Below are 13,050 nucleotides of genomic sequence, written 5' to 3'. Positions count from 1 at the left end.
CTGTTTCCCCTTCTAAAAACCACATATTCTTTCCACAGGTGACGCCATCGCTGGCTGGAGCTGCCTTGATCAGGAAACGTAGCAACCATTGGAAAACGAGTATCCCCACCGGCTCTGCGCAGGTGCTGGAGAAAAGCCACTCCCAAGTCCCGGAGTCGGGGGGGTCCCGTGAAGAGAGGCGCAGGTAAAGCAGATGGAAGAGAGGAAAGAAAGAACTTGGTGGATGCAAGGTAACCATCTTACTGCCCAAGTTACCAACATTCAAATGTTTCAGACTCCCTCAAGGGTGAGTTTCAGGTGGCTGTCATTTACTTGAGAAATCAGTAATTCGGGGTAATTTGCCCTAAGAAGCTAAATAAAGTGGAGCACTGATGTGCCACCGTGTCTCTGGCTGTCGGTGGGCAGCTCCGCTGGGTAAGCGCTGTTGGTCCAGTGCTGCGGCCACGGTCACCGACACAGGCGGCGTCAACCACTGGCCCCTCCAGTACCCCGGAGTGGCAGGCAAAGAGCAATGAAAAATAGAAAAGCCCTGTTTGCTGGGGCCCACCATAGGATCATGACAAGCTGAGAAACTGTTCCAAAGGAAACGGCCAGGGTATTTCAAGGTCTCAGAGGTCCTTGGGTCTTCCACCTTCCGAGCTCTAGTCCGTTTCGCGGGTAAGTGCAGGGTGTAAACTCAGAGCAGCCAAAGCTGGTAACAGAGCACATCTGCCTCCGTGTCAGGAGCTGTGACCACTTTCCCTGTTCAGGTCTGAAATCCACACCCCAGGCCAGCTCCCTGCTCTGTCTGGAGCGCTCCACCAACCCCCTTCTCACTCCGGAGGGCTCGGGGGTGCTTTCCAACACACATCCACGGGACCACCGGCCACGGGGCAGGCTGAGGACAGGCGCCCCCTTCCCAGACACAATTGCTGTTCACAGACGCCAGCTGCAAGCAGAGCTCCCTCTCCGCCACTGTTTACACAGCCCTCTGGGGCTCGTTGTACGGGATGGAATTGTGATAAGGCCGGAGCACTTCCCTTGCTCCTTCCAGAACCAGGAACCAGACTGGAGGAAATGAGCTTTATGTAAGCGATTCCTGTAGAGGCGCTCCGTAACCACAGTCTGCGATTTTTATCTGCTTGACACACAAGATTGCTTTGTTTTGATTTAACTTTCAAAATTACTTTGCTTCTTCTGGGTGAGAATAATTTAGGGGAAGGTTAATTTTAGTTGAGACTAATATTAACAGGTTGAAAGAGGCTTATTCAAAATAAAACCACGACTTACTAAAATGAAGAAAGTGTATGCAGGGCTGAGCTAAATCATCACCTCAAGGTGGGAAATCTCAAGCCAAACAGTTGTCACCGCTGGCCTCAGCAGGACCGGAGAATGGAGTCAAAATGATGCCACGAGGGGACTGGGTCACACAGTAGGGACAGACCCCAACTGCTGACACTTAGCCAATTTTCTATTCCAGAACTGGCAGTGTCTGAGAGGAGAAACCTTCCACGCACCCTTGAGGACAGCAGGTGTAGGATGAGAGAAGTCTTCCCGAGTTTTTTAGACTGTTGCTTTCGTGTCACATGAAAATAATATGGGGGGGGGGTTATGCAAAGACATGCCAGGGTGGCAGGGGAAGGCAGGAAAGGTCTGTTAAAAGGAACACCCAATCCCTGACAAATGAGAAGATGCTGCAACATCTGGGTTAGCGAGGATACAGGGACACCTGGCCCCTCGACAGCACGCGTGACAACACGGCACACGCCGTTAAACCAGCGAATGATTGCTTTTGGACGACATTCCGTGGAGGAAGCCATTACCACTGATTCCAAGAGCCCTGCCAGCCCAGAAAGCCCTCGACAGCTGGCAGAGTCCACCAAAGCTGCTGCTGGCACAGCGTGGATGGCCCACACCTCACAAACAGCTGGAGGATGGGCAGCTGGTGCCAGGGCAGACGCTGCCCTCTGACACCTGCAACTGTACTGATCAGCTTCCTTACGGGAGTCACCGAGCACACAGTCTGGGCCTGACGACGCTAACGTGGGGCAGGCGTGGTCGGCCCAGCCAGCGTGAGATCTTAGGCTTCTGGCCTCCAGGACTGTGAAGAAATACATTTCTGCTGTCTAAGGCCCCCTGTCCGTGGTCCTGTGCTCCGGCCGCCCTAGCAACTAATACACCCGCTCATGCTTAACCACCATTCCTGGTCCTTCACCTTTTAAGTGAAAAACAAAACTTCTTAGCTCATAGTTTCGTAATGCTGTTTTAGTCTAAATCATAAAAACACTTTAGAAAGATATGTGACAATGATTCATTTGGAAGAAGAACTAAAAAACTAAATACGCTCCTAGGTACAGACAATTTATGTCTCACACACACACATATACAAAGTGCAGGATCCCATCCAACTGGGATTTTCATCTCCACGGTCTAGATCAAGAAGCGCATTATTTGGGGTAACTGACTTTTATGGCCATCCTGACAGCCCATGCTCCTCTCTGGCTCAGGGGCTCCGGCATCACGGGCAACGCTCGACTTCGTAGCCTGTCTGCACCCAGTTAAGTCTCGTGGGCACTCCTGAGTCACCAGCACCGCATGCAGGAGAGCACGGCGCAGCCCACCGTACAGCGCGCCCACGGGGCCACCATCAGTGAGAACAGCCCGAGAGAGAGCTGCCCTGTCTCAGGAGCCAGAGGCAGGCAAGTGCAAGTTCCCACCTCGCAGACGGAAACACATCCACACATGCCAGTGAAACCTGAAGCCTACACCAAAACGCAGTCAAGATGCGGAGGGTCCTTCTTGTCCGAACAGCAACATGACAGCATCTTCTTTACGGAGCTTACACCCTGCTGAGGGACAGAGCCATGCGAATGAACACGATCTTGTGACAAGGGTAATACAGAGGTAAAGACAATGACAGAGAAAGAAGCATCGGCCAGAGAGGCGGGCAGCGGGGCCAGGAGAGCCGGGGCAGGAAGGCACAGAGCCAAGCCCCATGCTGAGTCAGAGAAAGAAGAGTTACTGGGAGGAAAGGAGAGGGAATTACAGGAGGAGAGGCAGGGCCCTGCACGCAAGAAGGAGCAGACGGCTTGGTAAAAATCGTATTTTATGGTAAAATGTAGTATTTGATTTTTCACAATAAGCCAGAATGAAAAGCAGCGTCAAATTCCGGGACTGTTCCATCCAAGAATCGTCCCATAAAGGGAAGCGATGGATTCAGGAGCTCTGAGTTTCCCCGGACAGACTTAGGTTTTCTTTGAAGATGTGAAATATGACCTTGGAGACAATGTCAAGAGCATTCAGCAGGGACGTTCCCTGCACGTCCACACCAGAGGCCACGGGCTCACCTGGGTGGCACACGGGGGTAGGCTGTACCGAGGCTCCGCCCTGGAGTGGGGAGTAGGGTCCAGGCTGACTTGTCGTGACCGGGGAGCAGCCCGTATGTCGAGGAGCTGGGCCTCCGCGTGGGGTGGGACAGGAGAGGAGGCTCAGGGACCCGACACAGCGCCGGCGACCACCATGGCTGTAGCACCGGGACCGCCTCAGGTTGCACTCGAGGCCACCAATCAAGTATCAGGGAATTTAATTACATTTTAATGCCAAAACAATCACAGCCAAACCAGGGAGGCAGGTGTGCCACATGCAAAAGAGGCCTGGAGCCCAGGCTGCCCCGGGGAACTGGCCAGGTTGACCACAACATACCCGCAGTGGGCCGCTCTGATCCCGCTTCACTCTCCTGCAGATGGAGAGGAGCCCAGCCTCCGGAAAGTACACAAGACACAGCAAGCCTTCGGACTTTGTGAGCCTGAGCTTGGGGATGAGAAGGATCGCCCGCTGTCACCGATAAATGGAACAACCTGGCACACGCCTTTTCAGTCTTCACGACCCCCGAGCCAGCGTGGCTCTCCTGCCCTTTCACAGACGGAGCTTGCAGGTCAGGAACCACCAAGTAACCCCGACAGTTCAGCTCAACTCCAGCTCAGTGCAGAACACACACTCACCGATCTGGGCTCCAAAGGCAGGGTCAAACCTCGCTGGGCCCAGTGACTCAGTACATACAACCCACAGGTACACTCAGCATTACTCAAGGGGGCTTACCGTCAAAACCACACAGATGCGCACAGTGCCGTAAAAATAAAGGTTGAGGAAGATCACAAATATTAAGAAAGAGAGACTTACCCTGGGAACTAGGGCTGAGATTTGCTGCAACAGAACCACAGTTAAGGGAAGAGTTTCCTGGCAGTCAAGGTAACAAGGACATGATTTTTCACCGTCTTATCAAAAAGAGCTCAATACCAAACTCTAGGAGACAAACCAAAAAGCAAGGTATATCCGCAGAACTCTGAGACTCTGAGCAATTTTTTAAAACTTGTTCAAAAACTTGTTTCTTATAGAATTTCAACACTGAATGCCTAAGACATCCTAAACTTCTTTTTTTTTTTTTTAAGGTAGATACATTTTTAAGTGGGAACACGTTATAGGAGACTCAATTCTGGACTCTGAGACCAGGAAGGGCTCTGACAAAGAGAGAACCTCTGCTCCAGTTTGGGCCAGTGAGGATGGAGTGTCTGTCTGTCTGGATGGCATCTGCTCCCCCAGGGGCGGTCACAGCATCTTCCAGAACAGTGCTGAGAGCTGCCATCATCACAGGTGACAGAGTGAGGCAAGGGACAGAGCGGCCCCGGTGATGGATGGAAGACCACCTCTACCCATTCATAACCCATCAATCTAAACGTTATTTTAAGTGACAAGCGCGTGACACAGAGGTCAGAGAGGAACAGGGCCCATGTGTGACGACTCAATGTGGAGACTTGCTAAGAAGACCTGGTCTCTCTCCACTTTAAGACCAAGAACCACCGACAAAGGACATCTCAGCTCAGATTCCAGTGCAGGCTCCATATCCACTGCTGTCCGCAGGTGTCAGACATGCTGCTGCAATGCTGCCCAAAGACCAAATTCACTTTCTATTTATCACCAAGGCAACATGGGCATTTGCATAGCTAGTGCCTAACATGCTTTGATGTCAACACAGCTGTGGAAAGGGTGCCAGCGGAGCTCCTTCACCGGATGCGGTGCCCCCCTCCACCCCAAGCACCAGAAGTGAGCTCTCCCGCTAGGGTGATGATGTATGTGATCCTCTAACGTCGCAGAAAGACTGCATCTGCACAAATCCCACTTTCCAATTTTCAGTGCATCATTTCAAAGAATCTATTACAGGTACCGCTTTTGGTAGGACAAATAATCACTTCTCCCATTAACCTGGCATGCACTGCATTTTCTTAGTACAATACCTCCCCCTCCCCTCAGCAGATCTCTAGATAACTTGTCGGCCCCCAGGCCCCACGGTCCAAGCTGGCTGAAATGAAGAACCCCGGCCCGTGACCTTCGAGGTGTGTCACTGTGTCAGCCACGGAGAAGACGGAGAGATGGCTCTTACAACTCCCGCATGAGGCACCATTAGACAAAATATTAGACGCAGAGCAAGAACACGCTGTTCTAAAATGCCCCAGCCTCCGACAAATGCTAATGAGATGTAAGCACTTTAACCGCAGCTCAAACCCCTCTGCTTTGGCTCAGCTGGAAGAAGTCTAGCGGAGGATGACGTGATAGGCTGATTATTTCTGTATGTCTGCAGGAGGGCCGAGCCTCAAAGTGCATCTCCATTTCCTCCTCAAGAGATTAAAAAAAACCCAGCTCGACCTCTCTGAAGTCCCCCTCCCGGCACCTGCATCTCCAAATGGTTACGTGTTGATGGCCTCCGGTGCCCCAAGGGCCAGGCAGCCATGCAGGTGTGCCCACCTGCCACAGCCCGACGGCGCCCTCGCGGGCGGTGTGAACGAGCACACAAGCCACATCCAGCTCGGTGCCCACCCAGCCATTCACACACACACCAGCGCCTCAACCTCGGCTCACATCTGTGTAACCCAGACAGACGCAGCACGTCCGGGGTCCCCACCCCCCGCCCCCGGGGGTCCCCCCCGACATTTCCTTTAACAAGCTGGGTACTTAGCAGACACACAGGTGAACAAAGTTACTAGTATCTCTCTATCCAAAGCTTAAAGACCGATGGAGAAAAGTCTCAACGACAGTTCAAAGTGAGACAAAACAGAAGGATGGTAGCAAGGGATGATGAACAGCATTTTCTAGAGGTATCTCTAAATGCTTTGGTTTAATCGTCACTACATCCCTAAGAGACTGACCGAAAATGGGGCTCCTGAAAGTGGACAGATGGGGTCTGACCCCAAGGTCCCTGCAATTGTCTATGAGCTGCATCTTCCTACGAGATCACCCTTTATCCTCCACAAGTCATGGGAAGCCCTCGTTCAGCCCTCCACAGCCACGGTCTCCATGGAGATAATCTGAACCCCATGCTCTCGGGGAAGGTCTCAGGGAAACACAGCAGAGCTGATGTCACAGGAGGGAGGCTCTTCTCTCTCACAGGCTCTGGCGTCTCCGTGATGGGCTCATTCTCTTCGTCTTGTCATTGTTCGTGTGGTATGGATATGGCATGTGTCAGACAGGTGTGCAAGGCTCTTAAGACCACAACTGCCTTATCCAACTCCAAGGAAGACACTCATTAAACCTGAAAACTGTATCCCAAATAAATGGCAGGCATCAGTTTATCCTGCTCACAGGTGGTTGTGCTACAAAAACTGTCTTTCTATCAACCTGTGTGAGACAAATGTGGGGCATCATCTCATGAGATAGGATGGGCCCAGTTTTAATGTTTGATATGCAGATTTTTCATTATTCTTTTCTCAGACAGTAATAGAAAGCATCTTATTTTGTTAAACTCCAACATGTGATTAATGAAGGCCTCAAAAGAGGGCCGTCTGAGAACATGCATCTCTGGACGTAAGTACGGTTTATGCTATTACCAAACAAGCTACAATTTTGACCTCTCCCCGTCCACTAGCTACAGAAGACCATCTATAGAAGAATATCCCTTCCGAAAACGAGGATCAAACAGCACAGGGAATTTCACTTGTTAGGAAAGACAACACATACAGATTTCAAGTTCACATATAGTACAGTTGACCCTTGAACAATACGGGTTTGAACCGTGCAGGTTCACTTACACACGGATTTTTTTCAATATGGTACCTGTTTCATTTTACAGATCTTTAAATTAGCGAAGTGGGGGGAAAAGTGTGTGTTCAATTAGAGATCACAGTATGTGGAATCAAAAGGACTAGGGTTTGAGTCCTGATTCTGTCCAAACAGTTTCAGCTTCCTGCCCTTGGGTGAGTCATTTATCAATTCCTTTGTCTTGAGGCAGGGATGGCAGCGCGTGGATTTTTGACTCCAAGGAGGGTCGGCGCCCAGAGCCCCTTTGATGGTCGAGGGTCAACTTATAGGAAAATGCTAATGTGTTGACACCAATTAAACTGTTGTTTCCCTCAGAACCAGCCTGCAAGCCACCTTTTCTTCTCTACTTTGGTTCAGGGCTACACTTCCCTCTATGTCGTTCGGTCAATTCATGCCTGCACACGCCCAGGACAGAAGCAGGAGGCAGGCAGTGTGAACAAAAGATACACTGTCTCTTGTGATCAAACAATGAAAGGGTTTTCATCTACTTCTTGGCCCTTCCAGAGAGCCTGTCCTAGCATCGCGTGCTGCTGTCCACTGCAGTCCCCCACCGGGACATCCCCATGCCACAGCTAACCAAGAGCAGCCTATTTGAGCACAGAGTGACTTAGGCTGGACAAGCTGATGGCAAGGCAAGAATGTGAGTGATCACAGCCTCGGTACTGGGGGCAGGGGGGAGCCGGGGCACGCTGGTTAGAGAATGGGGCTTATCACCCCAAGAGCACGTGTCTTCACGTTCTCAAGGGTCTAGCACCCTCTCCACGGCCTCAGACTGCGACCGCAGCCAGGGCCAAGAATCCCATCCAACTGGACACCATCCCCAAGAACCGGCGATGAGCACACGGCATCCCACGCCTGCAGGGGACCGGAGCCCACACTTGCTGACGCTCCTTCCAGCAGATGGGACCTGGACTTGCACTCACGCAATTTCTGAATTGTGAAAGAAGCCAGCAGAGGCTATCAAGAACAACAGGAAAGCTGGCTGCCTGGGTGGAGGCCCCCACCCACGGGGAAGAGGAGGCATCAAGGTGCCAGCTGCTGCAACACACACAGATGCCGCTGCACCGCGGCTCCCAGCCAGCTGCTTGCCCTCTTCAGAAAGCCCCAGAGAGAGATGCAGTTTCCCCGCTGACGTCCCTGGCTGCCCGCGGTTCCCCGAGAGCCCTCGCCCTCCCTCCCCGGAATCTCACAGAGCTGGACACGGGGAGCTATGGGGTCAGGACACCGTATGCTTGCAGGTCGTCCAGCAATGAATCCCAGAGCTCCACCACTTCTCTGGACCCTTGGGTTTTGTCCCACTACATGCTCTACGTGTGCCTAGGCTGCTGCAGCACTTTAATGCCTAATGACATGGTAGAGACGCACCACGGGGCTGCCACTGGCCAAATCTGTGACAATCTGAGCATTAAGTATCGAGAGGGACGCATAATAACCTGTTGAACTAAACACGGACCCATGAACTAAAGTCGACAAACGAAATAAACACAGGGGAGAAAGGGAAGTTCTTCCTCATTTATACACACTTTCCTTCTATGACAAATGGAAAAGTACTGACTTTGTAGTGGAGGACACCACCTCTGACCAGAGTCCCAGGAACGGGACAAACCGACACCCTGTGCCTCCCGATACGATGCACGGAGGAGGACACAATGTCACACTGTTGGGACAACTGGCGAAGTCTACATAAGACCCACAGATGACACAACAGTACTGCCACATTGTTAATTTCCCAATCACTCTGCGGTTGCACAAGAGAATACGCTTATTCTTAGGAAGGACATGCTGATGAATTTAAGAGTAAAGGAGTATCGTGCCTGCAGCTTGTTCTCGAATAGTTCAGAAACTAGTTTGCAGACAAGTAGGTACAAGGAGGGAGGACGTTAAAGCAAACATGGCAGAATGTTAACAGCAGGGGACTCGGGTGGCAGATACAAGAGGGGTCTTTGTACCATTCTTGCAACTCTGGCGTAGAAGTCTGCAATTATTTCAAAACAGAAAGTGACAAAAATACAGCAGACTTGGAGCAGTAAAACTCCCATCAGGTAGAGGGGCGGGTTGCCCTGCCCTGGCAGGGTTCGTTTGGGGCGATGACACCCACCGAGTCACAAAAGGAGAAGGGAACATGCACCGGGGCTTTGCGCTCACCTGTGCCTCTCTCACCTCCTGCTTCAAGGATTCAGACTCCACAGCTCCGTCTCATATGCTTCCCCACTGCCCTCAAGTGCACTGAGCACATGACAACTACACGACAACTTCCTCTATTGCTCTAACTGAAAAAACGGGAAAATATCCTGTCAGGCTTCGCAAGGCTCATGGCAACAAAAGACCAACACTTTACAAAACGTACTGTAACAGTATTAAGCAAGTAGAGACACCGAATATTTAAAAGGCTCCGATCCACCATAAAGCAGCGCGGCGACGGACTCTGCTTGCCAAGAAGGGACACCTCCCCGGACAGACAAGCGCGTAACTTGGAAGCAAAATCCCTCCCATTTCCTCCCCAGATTTCCACCCCCAATATTCAACAATGGCCCATCAGTGTGACTGCAGACAATGGACTGTTTTGAATCCGACAACTCTTAACACAGGCGTCTGCGGCCCTGGGGTCACTGTGTCACCATCCCGAGTTTCAGAGTCTGCTGTTTTGAACTGGCTGTTTATAAGACCTGGAGAATATGTTTGTTTCATTTTCGAAAAATGAGGTTATAAGCTAGAGTCTGTCCCTACTCCTCCCCCGATATTCCAGCCTTCTTAGAAAGCTAGAGTCCTTTCAATGATTAGCGACTGCATTTTTGCATTGGTTCTTTTTTAAGAGATGCCAAATAAGGTTCACGATTACAAAATATTGCGAAATACTGCAATGAGACTCATTCTATTTATCTTACCCAAAACACTGAGAACAAACAGGTTACAGCTCATTTGAAAAAACATATATGAGCACCTTCAACATTAAACCATGTAATAACACTTGGGAGCACGGTGGGGAGGCGGGGTGTGAACCGTGAGAGGCTCTTCTCCCACCTGCACGGGAGAGGCTTGGTGATGAAGACCACCCGATGGCCTGTGTCTCCTCTGCACGTGATCTGAACTGTCCCCCACCTCGGCAGCCTACGAGTGGGCATGGCTGTGCTCCAACCCCCCCGCCACCCTAGCCCATGTCTCACCACCGACCATTCGGGGCCACCACAGAGATGCATCAGTCAGACCCATCCAGGCAGGCTCGGGGGAAAGCTCTGCAGAGTCACTGATACTTCACGCCAATCATGGAGTCACTGATACTTCATGTAAGTTTAAAGAGAAACTTTTGCAAAACCTTCTTAAGCACATCTGGCTCTCCAGCCAAAGGTTCTGATCCAACCCCCTGAGGATGGAGCTGTGCTGACTTCATCTCGGTGTCCGGAGCTCCCCGGACTCTGAAGGCACCAGAGCCCGGCAGCCTCACTCCTCCTGCGGAGCCCCAGCCAAGCCAGACCTGGAGCCCTAAGGACCTCTACCACCCGCTTTGAGACGGGATGGGGAGGTGGCAGGCCCAGCGTGCCGGTCAGTTCACGGCCCAGGCTCACCCTGAGAAGCCGCCATAGCCGTCAGAAGTGACCTCTTCCTGCTGGATTCGTGACACGTTCCAGAATCAGGACTGGATGTGTTCAGCCTACCCTCTTGAAGGGACCGACGTCCCGAATGTCCTAGGGCCCTGTTTCTGACCACTGTCTCCCAGTCAAGCGGGAGAGCTGAGTCCACACGTACAGGAACCCCGAAACCCCACCAGCGAAACCGAGGCAGAAGAACTAGGGGAACGGTAACTGCTGTGGCAAATTAGAAAACAACCCACCTTGCCAAAGTGATTGCCATTTCGGATCTAGGCTGAGAGGGAGTTCATGTTCTGTGAGCGGGTCCCCGTCAGGTGTAGGCTGCCAGGCATTCTGTCAGCTAGACCCAGTATCACAAGAAATTCCGGAGCCCGTTCGTCCATGTGACATTTCCCGTTTAATGACAGAATCACACGATAGCACATTTCCCATCAAACACACACATACACACCCTATAGAGGGTATGAAGAGGATCCAGTGTGAGTTTTCTGAAAGTCCCTAACTCCCTTATGGAGAGTCTGTACTGAAGAAACGAAAAGACTCTCTTGTAATGGGAAAACATCTCCATGTATGTTTAAAAAAGCTTAAAAGGCATTGTATATAACAGGAAAACAAGACTGATTGAAGGCAATTTACAGGTAACATCTGTTTACTAAGCAACAGCTAGCTACAAAAGAGACTAACATTGAAAGCAGGACAGAAATATTGGGGGGTCCTAAGCATAAACTCCCTCCAGAAGAAAAAAGAAAGAAAAATATATCTTTAAAAAGTATTCATGTGAAACAATAATGTTTGGAAGAAAAGGAGTCAGATGAAAAGTAACACAGTAAGAAAGAATGATATTAAGTCTTATTTTGTAGAAAATAATTGTTAAGTGCTTCCTTCTGGATAAATCAACAGAAATACCTTCATACATGGTTGCCAGAAAAAAGGTAAGCAAGCCAAAATCACATCCTCTCACACATTTGCTGGGGTATCCCTACAGGAAGTAGTCACACATGCTCATAAGAGCCTAACTCCCCGAGTTAAACCCTACCCATTTTAAAATGTCTTCCATGGGAATAAGGTGTCCAAATGGTAACATATATTGCCACTGGGCAAAACAAAATACACTCTGTGCCTGCAGAGTAAGATCTAAGGCTGAATTTTTTTTTTTTTTTTTTTTTTTTTTAACCCAACAGCACACCTCAGAAATCCCAGTGGCACTCCATTTGAGGTGTAAAATTTTTATACCCCAAATTACAGGCTACGAATTATTGGCCTCCTAATAACGTTTCAATAAATGAACACCAAGGGCAGCAGTGGGGGCTGGAATGACACAGAGGTTCCCCTGCTCTGACTCACTGCCTGGCAAATCACAGGGGCAGACTTTTACTTTAGAGCCGGCATCGTTCCCTTCGGCTGAGTGAAGATGGAAATTTAAAAATTTCTTTACTTTTGACCCAAACTGCCTCCAGGGAGACCTGAAACTCCCTCTCTGGCTTGAACACTATGTTAATATTTATATGGGAAAATTTCAAAGCATATACATAATCCCTTTTTTTTTTCAAGCATGGAGGGTTTAAGGTTTGTGCTCTTATCACCCCTTGGTCGGCCTTGGATTTTGTCTAATGGCCACCACTTACATTCAGCCATAAAACAAACGGAAAATGGGAAAGGAGGAAGAATGGCAGGTCACACATAGGTAATACCGCTCATTTCCAGAATAAGCACAGGGTTATTACTAGTCTTTCCTTTTCTTTTCTTTTTAAATGGCAGGGAGAGGTAGGGTGTGAGGGAGAAAGGGGGTAAAGAAAACATCATTACCCTCCTTGGGTAATATGCATTAAATTCGTCTCCAATACGCCGCAACTCTTGCGCAATCCATATCTCCGGACGCATATCTGCAGGTACAGCCTGAGACTGCCTCATGGAAGCTGCATCAGAACAAACAGAACAAAAATCACATTGTTTTCCATAGATCATTTAGAAAGTCCCAAAGGTCAGTTTCTAGAAGCAAGCCCATCTCACACACGCTTTCATGTTTTGGGACGCTCCCTAACTTCAAAGAGCTACAATCATGCATTCGAGATTATGGTGGCAGGCTCTGCTACGTACCTCTAGTTCATGAATAAGGAATACAGAGTAATTTCCTTTTCAACAACAACTGGAGATTCAGAATTGCCAAATTTAAAAATCTCCTGGCCAGTGAATTACATACTTTCATTTCGAGAAGGCAAACTAACACAAAAACGGCACAATCGATACCGCCCAAGAAATAGCCTCGAAACATATGAGAATGTAAAAATTTAGGCTGCCCGTAAAATAACTATTATATTTTGATCTTAAGGCAAGGTAAAATTCCTAGGAAAATGTCACACGTCATCGAGGAATATGAAATGGTTGTATTCAAAGC

At 49.8% G+C, this 13,050-nt stretch overlaps 1 protein-coding gene across 10 annotated transcripts in view; it reads right to left on the bottom strand.

The window, feature by feature from the left end:
• The window catches only part of BCL2L11 (BCL2 like 11), a 153,784-nt gene that overhangs the window by 112,806 nt on the left and 27,928 nt on the right, over positions 1-13,050 (bottom strand). For 3 of the 10 annotated variants that reach the window (XM_082426883.1, XM_082426888.1, XM_082426887.1), the window contains one exon: positions 12,462-12,571. The exons of 4 other annotated variants lie outside the window; for them this stretch is intronic. In XM_082426883.1, coding sequence (XP_082283009.1) covers positions 12,462-12,571 — 110 coding nt within the window. Of the gene's footprint in view, positions 1-9,213; positions 9,339-10,897; positions 12,572-13,050 lie in introns of those variants that run through there. 3 more of the 10 variants (XR_014254064.1, XR_014254066.1, XM_082426880.1) reach the window with 3 other exon arrangements.

Source organism: Balaenoptera physalus (assembly GCF_965194825.1).
Source record: "Balaenoptera physalus genome assembly, chromosome: 15".
Lineage (NCBI taxonomy): Eukaryota > Metazoa > Chordata > Mammalia > Artiodactyla > Balaenopteridae > Balaenoptera > Balaenoptera physalus.
This window is presented reverse-complemented; position numbering and strand designations above follow the sequence as displayed.